This window comes from Synchiropus splendidus, chromosome 1 (genome assembly GCF_027744825.2).
Source record: "Synchiropus splendidus isolate RoL2022-P1 chromosome 1, RoL_Sspl_1.0, whole genome shotgun sequence".
Lineage (NCBI taxonomy): Eukaryota > Metazoa > Chordata > Actinopteri > Syngnathiformes > Callionymidae > Synchiropus > Synchiropus splendidus.
In genome coordinates, this window is record NC_071334.1 from 49145122 (window position 1) to 49165008 (window position 19887).

The window sequence follows — 19887 nt, forward strand, 5'->3', positions numbered from 1 at the left end:
TTATGAAAAAGAAAATATTTTATATTTTAAAATATTTATATATGGTATTTAGACATTGTTGTATTATAGTCATGATGTATAGTTTTTCCCATTTGCATCAAGAATAATTTTTTTCATCTTTTTTTTTCTTTAGCAAATTTGCTGAATATGAATTGCACATGCTTCAGCAGCTGGTTGGACTTTTCCATGACAAATACCTTTGCCCTGATCACATGGTTTCTCTGTCATTTCACAAGGTTTTGGTTTGTTAACATGTTCGGTTAGTGAACACAAATGAAACCAGCAATTCTGAAATCAGTAACCACAGTATTGAATCAGTTCTATTCCTTGAATGGGCCCCGGACCCATTTGTTCTGGGAAAGGAGGTCAGAGAGGTTAAGAACCCCTGATACAGAGGTTAACGGATGAGGTGTGAGTGTTTGCTACCATCCTCCAGAGGAAGACTGTGACCACACTTGTCTCAGAAAACTTGTGTATCACCTCGTGGCTGGATCACAGAGCAGGACCCGACTGATCAAGAGCAAATGGAGGCTCTGATCGTAGGCTGGTGGGAGGACAGGAGCAAGGCTGACCTGGCTTTCACCCGCTCTAATGACCGCGTGTTCATCGAGGAGGGCTGGCGCGCTGTCAGTCGACTCTGATGCGGGGAAGGACGCTATCAAAGAGAGGGAGATTAAAGAGCTCGCAGGCCAGTGAACATGAAGGAGACACTCGGGCGGAGAAACACCCACAGAGCAGCAGCACACTCTCCAGAGAAGACCACTGGAGTTGGTCTTCTGCAGGAGAACTCAGCCATGTGCATGTGTCACCGGAGCTTTGCTGGGAAAGGTTTGGAGCAGAGGTAAACTGAATCTCCTTTGGGCCACAGTTTAAACTGTGACTGTTGTGAGGGCCCTTGATGTCAGAAGAAAGACAGTGATGCCGACAAAGCATGACGGGAAAAATTTTAAATAATACAAAATATAAAAATATACACTTCAGTAAGAAGGAAAAAACAGACCTAAACAGATGCACTGGAAGTGAGGATGTTAAGAAGTGTAAATATGACTTGAAACCAAAAAAAACACTTCATTTTCTTTCACTATAAATCATAATAGAACTATGAACTAAACTAAGAAAGCTTAAAAATGGTAATTTATTTTGAAAGTACAAGTAACAGCCGACTTACGACCTGCTCAACGTTGACTCGTACTTACGACCACAACCAGCGGATGCTTTTTTTTTTTTTTTTTTTCTCGATGTCTTGCACCGCAGCACAAAGCAGCCCGGCATCGCGTACCACAGTTACAGCAGCACAGTATCCCAGCATCTCACACAGCAATCTACCACTACAGTAGTACCTATAACCCTCGCATCTTCTATTTTGAATGGCACTAATGTCCAGTCTGACTTATGACCGGTTGGTCGGAACCGATCCCAGTCGCAAGTTGGATGTTACTTGTATATTTAAAATTTTCTTTCAATGTATTTTGAGGAATGAAAAATACTAAAGAAAAAAAGTCTTGAAACAAAGAATGTTATATTTGCAGTTGAAGCATCGATGGCTACAAAAAAAAATAAAATATTGGCAAAGGGACACATATGGCCCTTGGGCCTCACTTTGCCCAGGTCTGGTCTAGAGTTTCAAGGCAACTGCTGCTGCTGGAATGACTCAGGCCCTGTGGCACCAAACTCCTCCGTCCGAACTGATTCACTCCTCAGGCCATGTAAGGTGAGACTTGGGTAGGTGGTCTGTCCTTAAATGTGTAAACCAACCCCTAGTTCGGGACCCACTCTCCTCCCTATCATTACCGACACTCTGCTCCCTTCAATTTAAAGGGACAAAGAAAGGCGGGAGTGTTGTTGATGATTGCACCACTCACTGCTCATCCACACACTCTCACGAACGCCATTGTTTGCATCGTGTTTGAACAGGTCGGACCCCTATCCTCCCCCCAAAAACCTTCAACCGCTTCACAATTAAAGAGGCGTTTTAAAGATGTCCGCTCTCTGGTCTAGCCACCGTTTAAAAACACGCTCTGTCACGGTTCTTCCTCTGTGAGCCGCGGACAGCTGACGCACACACGCACGCCACGCTTATTGTGCCAACAACATCACAGGAACAACCGACGACGTGACGACAGAACAGATGATCTGGCTCTTGAGGATCAAACAAGGAGGAAGCGTGGTCACTTTGAGAAACTGCGCAGCTGATGTCTATCATTTTCAGGCCCTTCCAGAGACCACAATCCTTGTTGTGCGACGCTGGTAAGATGACAAAAGGTGTTGTGGCTCCTGACATTTGCATGAATCACTCTGTGGCAAAGAGCATCAGTGGAGCCAACATTCCAACATGCTGTCACATGACCTTTCTCAGAAACAAGACCACGGGTCAGCAAGACTCCAGCACGCAGTGTTGTTTGACAGTGGTGCAGTCGGAAATAATTCACCTCATTTGTCCTGAGACAGAGGTGGTGGATATGATGACTTTAGATAATGATCATGATCACATGGATTTGGTCACATTCATTCTATACATTATAGAGCTATGCTGAGGCTATTTGTCCATCAATCGCTGTGCTCTTCTTCCCACGTACTCACAGGGTACAAGTGGGTCAAATGCGCATCTTCCAGTTGCTTTTAAACCTCATGCGCCTCTACCTTGACCACACACCTTCACGATCTGACCTTGTCAGAACCGCAATGCCACAGACTCTTTGCGCTGCAGAGCTAACAGAGCTGACGGCTACGTCTCACTTCAAAACACTCTCAAAGTTTGCTTTGTGGTTTAAAAGTTAGCTAAAGACTAAATGCAGAACCAAATAAATGTGAAGAGACAATGTTATGTTATGAAGCAGAAGCAAAAGTATTAAAGATTTGTCTGGATATTCCCCAAACTTAAATAAAATCATGCAAACGACAATGTTATTTAAATGAATGAAAAAAATCATGAAACATTTTTGTCATATTTCCCACCTGTTTCTGGTGACATTTTTAAACAAATATATTTTCTTGTGTTTTCATCGTCCAGTCAGTAGCGACAATTTTTCGCAAACTACAAGGGATTTTCTGCAGGACTTTACACTGAGCACAATTGTGCTTTGGTCAAGGTTCTGCTGGTGGTGAGCCATGGGATTTTTTTCAATGAACAAAGTGTGGCGTGGCTTAAAACATATTGAAAAACACTGGTGTGGGGAACAAGTTGCTAAGGAAGAAGTGACGGCTTGGGAGAGATGTTGCAATGCAGCTGGAAACAAGAAACAGAAGTTGGGATGGTGAGGAAGTAGTTAAGATTTTGAGATTTAGTGCGGAAGAATGTTGTGCCAGAGTAAGAAGGAAGTCTGAAAGTTGCCTGGACTGGAAGTTGCAATACTAGAATCAAGACTCTCCAGTTGCAACAGAGTCAAGGAAAGAAATGCAGTGAGGAGGAAGTTTTGGAACTGACAGAAAGACATTTCAATGTGATGAGTTGCAAAAGTTTGGGAGGGAAGATGCAACATTGTCACACAGAAGAGTTGCAATGGTTTAAAAAAAGACATATTGGTATTGACACATAAGAGTTGGAATATTACTGTATGAAGTGAAGAGCTGTGATAGTGTGAGAAAGAAGTTGGTCGGACGGTGGAAGAAAGGAGTTGAGATATTGTTGTGTCAAGAAAGAAGTCTCGCTGTCGAGAACAGGAAGTGGCGGATTCAGGAGTGATGTTAACTGATGGTGTCAGAAATGGGACGTGACAGTGTGAGTTGCTGAGGTGGTGTCTGGAGGAGAAGCTGAGGAAGAATTTCCACAAACAGGAGTCGTTGACCTTCTGGCTGTTTCTCAGTTTGTCTCTTTCTCTGAGGCTGAAGACAAAGGTCCTGCAGTGACTTCTGTTGTGCTTGGAATCTGAACGACCTTTGAAGGACGGGTTTGAGGACAGTAATTGTGCAACAGCTCGAGAGTGTTTAATTGATTGTACATAGTTCTTGAATCTGCCTTTTTGTTTTGTAAATCCTTAGAGCAGGGAGGAGGAGCAGCCACGCTGTGATCCACGACCCCAAGACTTGACAGGTGTCACTAAAAGGTCTCATTAGAGCGAGAGAAGTTCTTATTAGGAAGAGCTGACGCGAGAGAGGAGCTGTTAAGGTGTGATAAAGATGTTGTGTAAGAATTTCAGAAGAAAAACACTTCTATTGTGATCAAGACGTTGCAATCCTGAGGTAAGAAGTTTAGAGGAGGGAGTTAGGCTGAGCAGAAGACGCTGCAAAAACAAGGTTGCGATAGACGTCGTGTGGTCTGAAGCTAAATTACTGAAGGTGCGAGAAAAGTCGCGATGTAACTTATAGCCAATTTTAATATTTGGGAAAAAAGGGGCGTAAACAGCTCACATATCGGCAGATTCTAGAGAAACTGAAGCAACAAGCAGCAACCATTTCGAACCTCCAAAAACACACCTTGATGTCCAGCGGTTGAGATCATGTGACCTCACATCAGCTGTGCCGTGACACCAGCGCCGTCTTACGGTCTTGTAATTGTCACGTGTTTTGGGATAAACAAGAGCACTTGACAGGGCAGCAGGAGGGGACTCTGGAGCGCTGCCTTCAGGGAAACCAATTAAGTCAGGGGGTCAGAAGTGGAACTGGGGAGTCAGTTCTGGAACTGCTCTTCATGTGGTGAAGTAAGACTGAAATAAAGACAAACCTGATGGAACACACTGGGCTGTGCGTGCGCATGTGTGTCATCTGGCATTTTGTCCGTCCCCCAGAAGAGTCTGATCACCTCAGGATGTGTTTGTTCTTCATCTCAGATGAAGACACGTTCATGCAAGTGCACACACTGGAACACACATGACCTCCACGCGTGAAGGAAGTTGTCATGGATGGAGAAAGTTGTGGTAGTGTGAGAAGGTTTTTTTTAGAGAGAAGCTTTGATGTAGCACTTCTTTAAAGTTGCGATCTGAGGTCGTGGTACAAATAAAACAAGCAAACAAAGATTATTAAGATTATTGACCTTAAGGTTTGACTGTTGATACTGGAGAAATTAGAAGTGTCGTGAGAGAAGGTTGGCACATGAGAGCGTAGAAGTTGTGTACTTGCTAGTGGTGATGTTGATACAGTGGAAGAGACTCAGTGAGTTAACCATAAAAACCAAATCTTCAGTCAAGTTTTTCAGTCATTCCACACATGTATGTGCTTGCACAAATAAAAGCTCAACTAAGAAGAGATGAAGTTCCCAAGACAACATCTGTGGCGCCACCTTGCCATCAGTTTTAATTGGACTTACAGGTTTGAATTCACTTGCGTTCGCTGAGTCGACACGCGGCGCACTAACAAGGACGAGGCGGCGGGTGGAGTCACAGAAATGACCGTCGCAGTCCTGCTGATTTCACACATCCAAGTTCTTGAACTCTGTACCGGCAACTAAGACCACAAACTCGTTGACGCCTCAGTGAAGGACTCTATTGTCATCAGAACACACAAGAACAGTAAATCATCTTGTCAGAATATTTACATGAAGTGAGCATCAACATTTGGTAATAAATAAAAACACAGACATCAGATGGTGAGAAAACACTGCCTCGTCGTCGTAGAAAGGAGGTCAAGTTTTTGGCAAGGAGAAACATTCCACGTCAAGATAGTCTCAACTTCAAATTTAAAGCTGCAGAGAGAGTGAGGAACGGTTGTGTCAGTAAAAGTCAAAGGTCGGGGTTCAGTCTCAGGCCTAAGGCACCTCTTGACACCGCTGTGTCGTAACGCCAAACCAGATCTGACTCTGCGACCACATGCCGCATTTTCAGAATTCAGCTTGAGTCACCATTTATTTAAAGGCTCTGACAGTTCTGTGTGATGTCATCTGCTCCACTCTTCAGTCAGCGTCTCATGACGTTGTTTCCTGCAGCTGCCCCGGAGCTTCCCACGTCAAACCTCACCCTGGCCAGCCGGGCAGAAGACACGAAACAATGCAATACTACTTCAAGATCTGGCCAGATGGTGATATGGTCCTCTTCAGCACAAACACCTGCATCATTGAGCAGACGGTTTCTGTGGAGAAAACCTAAACTTTCATCAGGAACCACCTTCAGAGCTGCTGAGGATCCAGTGGACTTCTGAAGGAAGTCAGAGGTAAAGCTCACCAAACACCAACTGGTGCCACTGAAGGAGTCACACATCCTCAGTCATCAAAATACAGATTCCACAGCACAGGTCACTCATCTCAGGTAACAGTCAACAGTCCTGAGTCCTACATTGATGAGTCCTACAAGCGTCATCTCTTCAAGGGTTTGTGCTGTGAGGGGTCAGTGTGTGTCACAACAAGTCTTGCTGCAAGTCTCCGGACTGTCTCCAGGGAACGACGTTCTATTTGAGAGTCACCCTCAAGTAAGTACTTCAAGACTCTGCGTGCTACAGTGTGAGTCAGATCGTGTGTCCAGACCAGCTAGGTTCAGAGTTGCTCCAAAGTTGTATCATCACAAGCACAACTCAAGTGGTTCCCACCGTGTGAATCATAAGTCAAGTCAAGTGGTGACCAACTCATGTCATCATCACTTTCACCATCAGTACTACATCCTCAGATGAGGCTGATGCAATGGCTAACTCAGGGTATCGTAGTCGTGGCAGCTCTTCCTCAGCTGTTGTCGTCGTGAAGAGCACCTGCGCTTCCACAATAGGAGTCAGCAAGAGACATCTAAGTGCAGAGTCGTGGCCCTCAGCGATCGTGGCATGTAGCAAGAGGCCCGCACATCTCCTTTCAGAGTCCTCACACATTTAAAGCTCAACGTCAGAGAGATGTTGACGGAGTTGCGCTCCGATGGTACTAAAGAGTTCCAGTTGACTCTCCTGCTCGCTGCTTGTTTTGGGATCGTTTTGTGAGCTGTTTCTCCACGTTCCCTTCAAGCCCTGGTGTTTTTCATCAATATTTCAAAGCTTGAAAACCCACATCCGCTCTCTCTTCTCCAGAGTGAAGCAAGCTCGCTGCAGATAAAACAAAACAAACAATGTCTCGGGGCTGTGTGTGCGAAGAACGTCACCCGCGATCTTTCAGCTCTATTGTTCTGCCTGTCACATCACACTCAGAAGGTAAACAGCTTGTCGGGTGAATGACTGCGGACCCACCGTCCACCGATGACCTGACGCGAGAGTGACAGAGATGTGACCAGAGAGAGCAGCGACAGACAGCGATGCAAGGGCAGCGGGTTAAAGTGCACGACTTCCTGCAGTAAACATCAAAACGTCCTTGGAATGAAGCATCAAAGTCTCCTAGGGCCTTTCGGTGTTAAAGATACACAATGGTCTCCTCTCTGCCCTCTTCTCCTCCGCTGTCCATCTCCATGGAAACCAAAGTGTGCAGGTCCGGTACAGGGTCGCCAGGCTGAAGAAGGTCTGACAATGACTCGGGTCCACTTGCCTGTGAAGACCAGGCCTCCCCACTGTGGCTTCTCTGATCTGAGTGGGCATGAAGAGAACACACTTTAGAAACTGCAGCTAGAGTTAGCAACGACAGATGCTTGACAGCTGAAAGCAGATGGTCATGCATCAGCATGTGCACCACGACAGACGAATAGTATTTGATCATTATTAATCAGACAGCAAGTGCTGTGGTGGTGACTACCTGAGGTGCCCTTCTCGCAGTCACTTTCACGCCGCATCTTTGTTGTGGAAACAGTCTCAAGTGTCAAGGCTGCTACGTGTCATTGTGGCAGTGACTGCAGTAAGAGTCTTGAGCAAAGACTAGCTTGTGCTCGTATCATAGTGGAAACCTTGGGTTCGCTTTGTTGTCGTGGCTACCTCAAGTGTTTTTGTCATGCTACCTTGAGAATCTTCGTAAGGACAACTAGCTCGAGACTCTCTGATGCGGCGGTGACTTCCTCGCATTGACTTACCCAAGAGCCTTAGTCACAGAGGTCCAGATACTACCTCGAATATCTTTGTCACAGCGGGTACCTTGTCCTGATGACATAGACGAAAACTTGGGGTGTCTTTGTCATGAAGGCTACCTATAGTGTGGTGGAACCACGACGACGTCAGGGTGTTGCCTTCATGCTGGACCCTGTCTGGGTGTCTTTGTCATGAAGGCTACCTATAGTATGGTGGAACCACAACGACGTCAGGGTGTTGCCTTTGTCATGAAGGCTACCTATACTGTGGTGGAAGCACGACGACTTCAGGGTGTTGCCTTTGTGCTGGACCCTATCTAGGTGTCTTTGTCAATCGCACTACCACAGTTGTCATCATGATCAATACTACTCCAGAAGAATCATCACTCAGAGCATCCAACATTGACATCTTCAAATGATGTCACTGTCAGTGCTGTGACAAATGTCAAGTTGCATTGTATCAGGTAGCAGATGAGGAAACTACTTAGTCCTTACAAAGCAGATTTCTGGAAGTCTTCAAGCATGGATTTGAAAATTTTACAAAAGTTGTTTTGTCTGATTTCTTAACAGTCAATAATAAAGGATGAAACCAGAGTGCTTTCGAAATATTACAATTTTGACACCTCACTTCTGAGGTTGGTTTTTATAAGATTCTGTCTGACTCATTGAGACCTTCTGCTCTGTGCAGCCTGTCAGCACGATCAATACTTGCAGCACTCAACTGAGCCCAGGTCTGTTCGTAGGTGGCTGTAGAAGTGTATGTCACTTCTACATCCAGTGTGTTTACGGAGCGTCCGGCAGGTGTGCTGTCATGGTAACAGATGGCCTGAACTCTGAATTACCGGTCCTGCAGGACAAGTTTGTTTGATCAGTTCTGTAAGGGTGACTTGAGGAGTCAGCATCGTGAGCTGCGTTACAGTTCTGCTGCGGACAAACGACAGGAGCCTGTTTACCTTTGACATGAGCCGGATATGAAGGTCTGTCGTGGCTTTTGTCCAGTAATCATCATTGTGTTTTTACTACCAAGTCTTCCAAGGCAGACCAATAGTGTGTTCAGTATCACAAATTGCCATCCATCCATCCATAGTCTACTGCTTATTTCAGCACAGGTCAAGGGGGCAGCTGTCTGGGTTAGATGTCCAGTCTCCAGAGACTCTGCCCCAGGGCCTCCTGTCCAGCACCTGACACCTTCACGACACAATTGAACCACCACAGCTCATTTCCCTTGAAGTGGAGGATCAGTGGTTCTACTCTGAGTCAGACCTGGCTGACTGATCTTCGATCAATAAAAGTGATTCCAGACATTGTACAGATCTGGGTCTTTCAGCCACTACCCAGAGCCTGATACGACACCTGCTCCAGTTGACTGCCTCCAATGCTGTCATCGTTGTGGCTACCCTGGCTTGCTGTCTGGGCGCTGCTTCTAGATGTCACAGCAGGGTGTTTTTTCCAGTGACCCGGCCTAGTGTCTACAACAAGTGGGCTCTCTTGGGTCATTGTGGCTAACCATTGCTATCATCACAGCAATGACTCACTCAGTTGTTGTCACCTATCAGAGGCTTTTTGTCATGGCGACTACCTCATATATGCTCATCACAGTGGCTTGCTTAGGCGATTGCCTCTCGGGTACTTTATGTGTCAGCCGAGGCGAGTGATGTTGCTGTGGTTCTGCACTATGTATCTCCTGGATCACTGAGCTTCTATACCAAAAAGAGAGTTCCGACAAAGAAAACCCTTGATCCTTGGATCACAACAAAGCTGGCGACCACAGGTGAGAGTGGAAATCCTCCAGTCAGTGTGTCTTCTGGCTCAGCTCTAATCGCCCAATGCTGTAATGTATTAGGGACGATAGCAGCCCAATTACAGCCATTCATTTGACTGTCACTCTGAAAAGTCGTCGCCTCCAGTCCTCGGCAACAACCCCCATCGCAGACGGCTGGAGTTGAGTCGTGATTGTTTCCCACAGACGAGCAGAGAACCGCCTCACTCCCTAATTCTCACCGTGATGCATCTCTTTGTGAAAGGATGAGCAACAAACACGCTGATCTGACGACACGCTCGCTAAATTCCATCAGACTGGTTCACCGAGACAACATTGTTCAGGGCCAAATTATGCAAATGCTGTCAGTGGAACTAGGTGTGTGTGTGTGTGTGTGCACAGGTGAAGATGAGAAGGGAGACATTTTTTGATCAATGCGCCGGAAGGCACAAAGACCGAATTAGCATTTGAAAGACACAAGTTCTTTCTTTCACACGCAGGGAGGACGAGAAGCCGCGTTCCTCTGAACCCACTCGCTTCTGTGCATGAAATATAAAAACCAGCAGCTTACTGGAAATGGCGCAGAGAAGAGGGGGAGGGGAGTGGGAGTCATTCACTCAGAGTGTTTAAACACAGGAGACCCCTGGGATTTGAGCGGTGCATTGTGGGTAGACGTCAACTGGAAGGCACCTTCAGTCTCAGAGTGGTTAGCGTGGTTTCTGAGGGACTTTGGTTGCTGTATAACCAGGAAAAGGTTCATGTGATCAATGAGGAAGTGGCGAGCCACCTGCAGCTTCTCACAACAACTAGGTCACATGATGCATCAGAAATGACAACGTAGTCCACTCCAAATTCCCACTATTCCCTGGTCTCCCTCTTCCTCCGCTCGGCCTGTTGACGGACCAGGCAGTAATGACTTCTGTAAAGATTTTCCAGATTGATATCCCAATCAGTGGCCGGTAGCCTGTGATCTGTGATTCACACGGCGTTGTCTGCAGCCAGTCGATAGACGGACAGAGGCCGTCGATTCTCTCTCAGAAGAAGAGAGACTCTGGTGCTGCTGCAGGTGGAGGTGACGGGAGGGAGGGGGGGGTCTATTTCTGGGGGGCGGACACTGATTAACTGAGGGAAGGACGGACGAGGTCTCACCAGGAAAATAGCCTTGACGGGCTGTTTACAGTGCAAGCTCACGTTTATTTACGCTCTCACGGGACAGTTTCTCAAGTTAGAGCCATCGCAGGGAGGTCGTTGACCCTGTGGAGGCTCCTGGCTCATGGCGGTTCCAACTACTTTGTCCGCCCTCTGTTACGTCCCATTGACTCTGGAGCACAACTCAAATATCAAGCTGGATAATAGGGTTAACACAGAGTCCAGAGAGACACTCAGGTCGCGATAAAACGGAACGATAGAATCTGACTCAGTTTGGTGCCGGACACAGAGTCTGTTGACGCCAGCACAAGTTCACAGCAGCAGATGCATGCCAGTGCTTGGAACTGCAGTGGTATTAGCTTGCTGGTAGTGTACGGAAAATAACAGATGAGTTAAAAGTGAACACGTGTGAAGAACAGTGTCTCGAACTCAATCAGGTGCTGTGGTGGATGATCAGGTTCAAGAACAACACTTGTCGAGTCCTATATTTCTTTAACTGTTTGGTACTTAAATTGAATCTAGGTTCATTTCATCTGGCAAGGTCCAAAGCCGGGCCTCTCAATGTAAAGTGAGAGTGGAGCACAGCTGCAGACAGACAAACACTGACCAGAACCTACCGGCGTGAGTGTCTCGCCCCCTGAGTTCTTCTGCCGAGCCATAGTGGTGCAGGCTCTGCGGGTCTAAGTGCGCGCTCTTAGCAGCGGACGGTCTCCGACCACTGGAGTGTGCCAGCAAAGTGTTGAGACAGTTGTGGGCGCTCGGGTCGGTTCCTTTGTGGTGCCGGTTGTTGACGCCACCGCTGGAGTACGCTGCCTCATTGACAAACACGGATCCGTTCCCAGCATGGTCGGCAGGCAGCACTGAGTCCTGTGGTGGGGGAGAGCCACTGTCTCATGACACCGTTTGATCGACAAAGTTTTGGTGACAGAGCAATACACAATAAAAGTGACGCTTGGAATCGGAACTTGGAGTCAGGTACTATCGGAAAAGATGGCGGTTCTGGGTCTTCTGCAAGCTTCAGAGTGATGCTCTTTCGCTTACGAGACTTTCCGTGACTGGGACTCATGAGGTGCTGACACAGTTGAGCTAGCTAGTCAACGTTGTGTATCTTGAGTGCATCGTGTTCCCTCAGCGGTGCAGCATTAATTGCTGGTCTACTTGGAGGCAGCAGGTTTGAGGCGGCTGCTGAATAATAAATACCTTCACGTCAACCTTTTTCCTCTGCTCTGCTGAAGCTAATTAGAAGGATCGGCAGCGAGCGACCTTTGCTCCATCCGCGCCTCTGGCTGAAATGTGGGCACAGCACTACTGTTGTCACCCGTCAGATGAAGGAGAATAAATGATCTGCTCTGAGGAGTGCAAAGTTCGGTGACAGGAGAGAGCACCTGTTGTAGGAAAGGTTCCTCTGGTTTGAAACATCTGAGAGGTCAGCTCATACTATCATCAATCATTTGGATGTTTACTCGACTTGAGTTGAATGTTTGTCTGGCATGTGTCCTAACTGTGACCTGCATGAAGTCATGCCACCCATGAGCGACCAGAGCAGCACTGTGTCTACTAATTTCCCTTGTAATCTGAATGGATTTTGGAGTAGGATGAAGACGGGTGTGACTAGGGGATGGAGCGTCTCTACCTGCTGCCTTTCCAGTGGGATGACCATGTGAGGCATCACGGCAGGCCTGAAGGTCTGGATGAGTTTCTGCTGACCCTCCAGCTGCTCCCGCTCCCTCTCCACCATGCGCTGACCCTCCCTGAGCCGCTCCAGACTCAGCTGGTACTCCCTCAGCTGCTCCTCCAGCTCCTCTCTCTCCCGCCTCAGCCTGTCGGCCTCCAGGTGGCAGCGCTTCTCCCTCTCCTCCAGCTGGCTCTCTTGCTCCCCCTGCTGACTCTCTCGAGCCTGCCACTCCCGCTCCCAGCGTTCACGCTCCTGCCTCAGTCGCTCCTGCAGCCGCTGAGCGCTGGCCGCCTCCTCCTTCCGCTTCTCCTGGTTGCGCTGCTTCTCCTGCTCCTGCAGCAAGACGGCCCGGGCGCTCTGGTGATGAGCGCGAGGCGCCGGGCGGCCCGAGTCCTGCAGGAGCAGCCGCTGGACCTCGTAGCAGCTGTCCTGGATGGTGACCGCCGCCTGACACACATTCAAACAAAGCTCGTCAGATTCACTCCCACCACAAGTTTGACTGCGAAAACTCATGAGCTAAATTTGAATATGGAAATAAGTCTGTGATCAAATCTACAGCGAAACACACACTCAGGCAAATACACACATTTACATTTGATTCCAGAGCATGTGTGCAGAGAAGAAACTAATCCTCTCAGCAGCATCACAAGATGAAAGAGCTGTGGTAAAACGTTCCCCTGCTGAGGAGCGTAACCACAACACGAACAGCCAGTTACAGTAGAGAAGCACAGACCTGCAGACTGAAGAGCAGCCGAGTCAGACTGTGGACGCTCCGGGAAACCTGTCGGATATGAGCAGACCATTGGAGACAATCACATAATAAATGAATAAAACCACCTCCTACCTAATGGGACAGTGTTTTAGAAGCCAGCTTTCCCTCAAGGCTCCAGACTGTTGCTTATTCAGAGTCATGTAAACACTAAGTATAAAACGTAAGTGATGAAACACATGCTCCATTAACTGTGTGTAGCTCAATGACAGAGAGTTTCGGGGCAGCCAGCTTCTCATGACTTTACTATGCAGCTAGACTTTTTTAGACATTTTTCTACTTTGTTCCACTTGTCTGTCCAAATACCAGATAGAAAGGGGGTCAGTACCTAACAATGCGTTATACTGCAATGATTCGGTCAAAGCCTGAATTCACAATGTTCAAGGACACGTGTGTCATGTGTTTTTCTCAACAGCAATTGTGAGTTGTGTTTCTAGGTCAAACTCCACAGCAGTGTTGAAGGTAAAAGGTTGGTCAGAATGTTATGGCATATTGGGGCATATTCAGAAGAGAACGGCTCAAACTTCACGAGCTTGATTTGGCACAACAGTATGTGTTTACAGGGTCACTGCTACATGTGTAACACAATAGTGCTCCCAAGCGACTGTAGCTGGTATTTCATCCGCCTTCAGTCAATATCCAAATCATAACTAGAAGTCAAGGTTGCTGAATAAGTCACAATTTTTCCACGTCATAAGTTCTTTGGTGAACATTAATTTTTGACATTTTAACAAAATCAATGAATTGTCAATGCTTCTATTGTTAAACCTACAAAATGACTTATTACGGACTTGAATCTAATGGTGCTGGAGAACTATTGAAATGAGTTATAGGTCCAGCTGTGACCTGGTTCCTACCTTCAGGTCAAGGTCAGGGGTAACAGCTTCAAGGTCCTCCACATGCACCTCCAGGTCAGAGCAGGTATCTATAATTGTGGTATGGTCACCGGGAAACGCCGGAATTCTGGAGGAAAGTGCTGCTTTCAGGTTCTCGGCTGTAAGAGAAAGTTTTGTTCAAGTGTGTCTCCTAATTTCATTTCAAAATCGATGTCTCACCTTCCTGCAGAGCAGCAGCAAGCAGCGCCGCAGCCTGAGGCGGCTCCTCTGCACTCGGCTGGACCAGCAGTCGGGGCTCAGGCACCGTCTCTGCTGTTCGTCCATTCATGGTCGAGAGTTCAGCATAGATGTGGAGCTTCTCCTCCAGGCTGGAGCAGATCTGCTGGTCCGTGCTCATCAGACTCTCTGAGGGACAAGCCAGTTCAGCTCACAATCCATTTAGACCTGCAGGAAGGCCATTTTACCTTGTAGCTTGTGGATCTTCTGGACTCGTGCTTCAGCGACACGTTTCTCCTCCTCTGACTCGCTGGTGGACTCCTCCTCCTCCTCCGGACAGCTGAGAGAATGTCACCCATCAGAATCAGGGCCTAGAGTTGAGCTTCCTCACTGACCTCTCCACGGCCTCTCGGATCAGCCTCATCCAGATGTTGCGTTCTTCTTTGGACGACGTGTGGACCTCGTACATCTCAGGCCCAGCGGTGGAGGCGCTGATGAGGAACATCCCTCGCTCCTCGTTGGCCACCTCTCGCACGATCAGCTTCTGCAGCGGGATGACGGGCGGCTTCTGGTCCTGCAGTCCAGATGAAGTTGGGAAACCGTCAACAACATGGTGTGTTTTAAATATTGCCGAAATACATCGCAGCACAGACGAACCAGAGCACCGCCAAATCGACAGGTTTACTTGGGCTGCTGGGCCCATGACCCAAAAATGGAGTTACAGAATAAGAACATCCACTTCTTAGGGGATGGTATTGTTTTTGTGGACTCCTTTTCAACCCACTTTTGTTTAGTTTATATAATACAACTGACTATCTTTCAACCATTTGGTTCAGAGTTGCAGGCTGAGACGCAGAATATTTCGGGCGTGGTGAGAGTTTCGTTACCACGGCTGCAAACGTGAACTTCTGGTCTTTCTCCTGCAGCAGGACCAGGATGTCTGTGAGCAGCAGAGCCAGGACATCTGTGGAGCATATTCATGTCAGCATCTTCTGTCGCCAGGCATCACCTGACGTCCTCACCTTTGAGCCGCCCGGTGGCCGTCTTCCACAGCAGCACCCCCTGGTGTTTAAGTGAGCGTCCCGTGATGTCCTGCTTCCTGAACGTGTGGCCATTCTTCAGCTTGGCCGCGCTGCGGTTCTCCATGCGGCTCGAGACCTCCAGCAGACGCTGCTGGCGCTCGTATTTGCTCACCCTCAAGTCCACGGCGGTGATCACGTCTCGGACCTGCACCAAGGACTCCGAGATGTCCCGGTACTCCGGGGTGTCCTCTGAGGGGTGACAGAGATGTGAGAAGCTGAGGAACACAGAGCAGAGAGGACAGACCTTGAGTGTATTGGAGGATCCTCTCCAGAAGCACTGGGTACTTGGTGATCCTCTGGGTAACCAGCAGGATGCATTCTGGGATCTCCCTTCTCTTCACCAGCGAGTTGTTTCCTTGTTGCTGAGAGAAGACAAGAATCCCACTCAGCACCACACTAGGAGGACACCGATGTCTGACGCTCACCTTGATGAAGACTTGAAACCTCTTGTTGTGCTGCTGCAAGTCTTTGAAGAAGCTGACAGCCTCATTGTGGTGGCTGCAGAAATCCCCATACACCTGCTTAATCTTCTCGCCGTTCTCCTGAGAAAACTGCAGACACAAAGTCACACCACTGTACACGTGGAGACCAGAAGAACGTCCCGGTTCTCGACCGACCTGCTGCAGCAGGATGTCCCCTATTCTCTGGATCAGGTAATTCCTGTGTCCCTGTGGCTCGGCCGAGTTCAGCCTTCGCTCCTTCAGAGCAGAGTAGAAGTCGTGGTGAAGGACCAGCAGCTGGTCCAGACACGGGAAGACCCGCTCCACCGCTGCTGTGTCCAGCTGCACCTCCTCCTTCATGCCCCGTCTGAAGACCTCCGCCATGATGTGCAGAGTCTGCAGGTGGTGGAGCTCCGTCTGCATCAGCTCTGTTCACAACAGGTACCAGGTCAGCACTTTGTCACATCAGCGCTCAACCTTACGCTCACCATAGATGACGTCCTGTCTCCTCACTGCTTTTTTGTCCTGCTTCTTACAGAACTTGTGATCCACCGCCAGACTCCAGGACTCTGCCTCAAAGTCTGCAGTGTCCACCAGGATGTCGCCATAGACATGAGCATCCACACCGTCTGAGACACAAACACACGTTCAGCCCTTGTGAAAGTCACAAGAGGGCGCTGTAATCGCAAGCTGTCAACACTCCGCTTAACTGCTTCAACTTTCTAGGTGCAACACGTGCATGTCAAAGGAAATTGCAGCAAAAAACAATCATGCAGATCGATGTTTTTGAAAATCTGATGTTTTGATGATGACTTTTTCAGTCAAGTCAAAGTGTGATTGACAGGTTAGTAACGTACTTTCTTCTGACTTGATTTGGCATTTGAAAGCATCAATCTCACTCAACTCCATTCAAACTTCATCATTTCAATAAAAGAGACAAGATAATTAAAACATGATGGAACATGAATGACCTTTTTTATTTTAGCATGTTGTATGTTGTAAATATGTTTATGTTAAATTACTGTCTATAAATGAATGTGATTACATTTAATCCTATTTTTTAATTCATTAGTTTGTAAAATATATGCATTTTTTGGTCTGTGCTTGGTTTTTAGCTCGTCCTCACCAAATGGCAAATCAGTGGAAGTCGCTGACACCAGCAGGATGTCCTCTTGTTGACCCATCAGTCTCCACGTGTCTGTCTCTGAAGTGTCCCCCGGTCGCCTGAAACACAATTGTTCGGTCAAAACAACTCCAGAGTTTCCCACTGGACAACTTTTGAGTGGTCACCCGTCGATGTAGGGGAAACTTCCTGTAACTGGACTTGAGGACGTTGAGTCCTTTTGACTGCAGACTGGAGGAGAGCTGGACACACTGGTCTGAGGAGAGCTTTCTCTCACGGTGAAGTCTGTGCACAGACGAGGCGTGTCAGTGATGTATCACACCGGCAGGAGGCGATACAGCCAACACACCAGAAATGTATCATTTATTTTATGACGTCATTTTTTGGAATTCACGATGCATCGCCAATTTTCAAATGAAGCAAATACCTGTATATATTCAGAACGAAAATTTTTTATACCCCAAATCATCTGAATTCATATAAATATCCCAACAGTGTAATAAATTACAGCAAAATTACTACACATAGTTTTCATTCAAAATATGTTTAAACTGATTTTATTCAAACTAATTTTAATATTTAGCTATTTTTAGTTACATATTTGTAATTTTAGTTACAAATATTTAACTAAAAATAGTTTAAAAATCTGCACTATTTTAAGTATTTTTAAGGGAATAAAACATCTTTTATGACAATGATTTTTTTTTCCTCCTAGCAAAGCACTAACCGGGGAATAAAATGTCAATCTAGCTGGTCAGAAAAGAATAAAGAATTCCTGGCTATATGGATATTTTAACTGTTAAAATTAGTTTTCTTCAAATTACCATTTGTTTTATAAAACCTTTCGAGGTAAACCAAATAAAAATAGTTTTCACTGCTAAAAGTGCATAATTTGATTCCTATAACACATGTAAAAACAGCTACCTAATTCCTAAAATGTGTTTCTATTGTAATTTGATTCAAAATGGGTACTTGATTAGTCATCATTCACTGCCAGAGGACATTTTTTACTTTCAGCACAGCAAAACTTTTAGGCACATTTAGGATCCATTCTGAGGTAAAATCACAACCGTTAAAGTGAAAATAGGACCTCAGGAATGTCAGCAAGACGTCTCCAGAAATGAACAATAAAAAATATCAGAATGAATCCACAATGACATTCATTCTGTTACTGTGGATCTAGTAACAAAAACAGAATGAATGTAAGCAGCAGACAAAGGCACAAAGACAGAGAACTGACGTGTGACCACACTCACTCTGAGGAAGCGAGGCCGTCCGGTTCTTCACTGACGTCACAGAATATTTGTCCTGAAGTTTCTACACAACACAGACAGGTTTGTGACGCGAACATGTTTCTGTTTTTTTAGATCAGAATTCACCTTCAGACACGGTGGGACGGCGTCTCTGCAACCTTTGTGGACGATGGCGGTGCACGCTGAGAGGAAGGAACGTTAGATTCATGTGGGCCAAGATAAAGTGTGTCAGACTCACTGGGGCAGTGCAGCAGCTCTCGTCCTGTGGCTGGCCGGTCGCACACCACACACATCGTCGGGCCCAAACACGCCCCGGCGGAGAAGCGGTGACCGTTAGGTCGCTCCTTGGAGTCCCGGTCCTTCACCTTCACCTTGAAGCGCGACAGAGACATGAGGATGTTCAGATCCTGTGAAGACCACTGAAGTGAAACCAGAATAGCTGTGAGGAGGAAACGGGCCACGGCTGTGGGCGGTCAGTGGGTCGCAGCAGAGGTTAATCATTGAGAGGAAGAAGGCTGGACGTGGTGTTTGGACACTGTGACCTCGACGGCTTTTTTCCCAGAAATACTCGTTTCCTGGTTCTGAGCAGCTTCTGCTCTGACACAGAACCAGAGAGTTGTTCTCCCTGGTGCTGCTTCGACAAACCAACGATTGATATCTGCTCTTCAGCAACACGCTAAGAATTAATTTAATCAATTATTACATTTTCTTAACAGTAACATCATGTAGTTTAGGTTTGAGTTAATCCACATTAAAAAACTGCTCTGCACACTACTCCAGGTCGCTCACAAATGACTTAGCTCTGCGTGCTAATATGGAAGTAACAGCAAGAATCAGCTGTGTTTCAAGTTTGCAGCTCACTCAGATGTGGGTCGAGAGATTCAGGCTTTTTTTCTTCGCCAAGAAGAAAGAGCTCAACTTCATGTCTTTCCCAGACGACTAAGGCCATTCTACTTAACAGCAGGATAAGTATATTATAAAGGAACAGGACGCCTGATATGCTGATTCTAAGAAAATCATTTCTCCTCAAAATGTCTTGCCCCTGACTTTTCACTTTGAGTCACAAAAAATGGCTCTTCTTCACACCGATTCAAACAATAATTAATGGAGTCCATTTGTTCCATTCATTCATCTGTGTGTCTCCCACAAACGACTCAGCTCTACTTTAAGTATCTCGTAGATTACTCAGCTCCATGTTTCAGAAGTGAACTGCATCTCTGCTGAAGAGACAGGTCATTTCATTGCACCAGAGTCGCAGCTCGAATTGATGCCTCTCATGAATGACTGAGGTCCACTCCAGGTCTCCCACAGATGACTGAGAAGGAATCACTATTTTACAGGTGATCCTTACTCTCACTCTAATCTGTTGAAGCTGGATGCAGAAGACACAGCTCTTCATCATATCTTTCAAGGATGATGACAGTTCTAACTGTAACAAGTCACATGTGTTTCTGTATTCCATGAAGTCCAACTGGTTCAGGTCCAGAGGTCCAACTGCTGTTTCTAAGAAATGAAGCTGTAGTACGAGTCAGAAGACCAGACATGGAACAAGAGTACCCACTTTGGTTTTGCTCCGTGTGCTGGACATGCGGCTCTTCAGGAAGCTGAAGGTCCGAATGACTTTGTACTTGTCTGACTCCACTTTGGCTGGAATATTGTACTTGTCCTGCTCCTCCTCCTCGATCCTGCGGCACAGAACCACATCAGTCAGTTCACCAGCGCTGTCACAGTAAGGACGAGAGAGACGGAGAAG

At 46.8% G+C, this 19887-nt stretch overlaps 1 protein-coding gene across 9 annotated transcripts in view; it reads right to left on the reverse strand.

Annotated features, from left to right (window-relative positions):
- Positions 1-100: 100 nt before the first annotated feature.
- Positions 101-19887, reverse strand: part of arhgef28a (Rho guanine nucleotide exchange factor (GEF) 28a) — a 44530-nt gene continuing 24743 nt past the window's right edge. For 8 of the 9 annotated variants that reach the window (XM_053869506.1, XM_053869511.1, XM_053869508.1 and 5 more), the window contains 20 exons: positions 19696-19819; positions 18373-18505; positions 18261-18316; positions 18138-18198; positions 17049-17166; positions 16885-16982; positions 16247-16387; positions 15936-16186; positions 15744-15869; positions 15563-15680; positions 15259-15507; positions 15124-15200; positions 14632-14810; positions 14485-14576; positions 14240-14425; positions 14042-14178; positions 13149-13196; positions 12374-12862; positions 11358-11607; positions 101-7401 (listed from right to left, as the gene is read on the reverse strand). In XM_053869506.1, coding sequence (XP_053725481.1) covers positions 7232-7401; positions 11358-11607; positions 12374-12862; positions 13149-13196; positions 14042-14178; positions 14240-14425; positions 14485-14576; positions 14632-14810; positions 15124-15200; positions 15259-15507; positions 15563-15680; positions 15744-15869; positions 15936-16186; positions 16247-16387; positions 16885-16982; positions 17049-17166; positions 18138-18198; positions 18261-18316; positions 18373-18505; positions 19696-19819 — 3103 coding nt within the window. In that variant the 3' untranslated portion in view covers positions 101-7231. The other variant, XR_008415502.1, reaches the window with a different exon arrangement.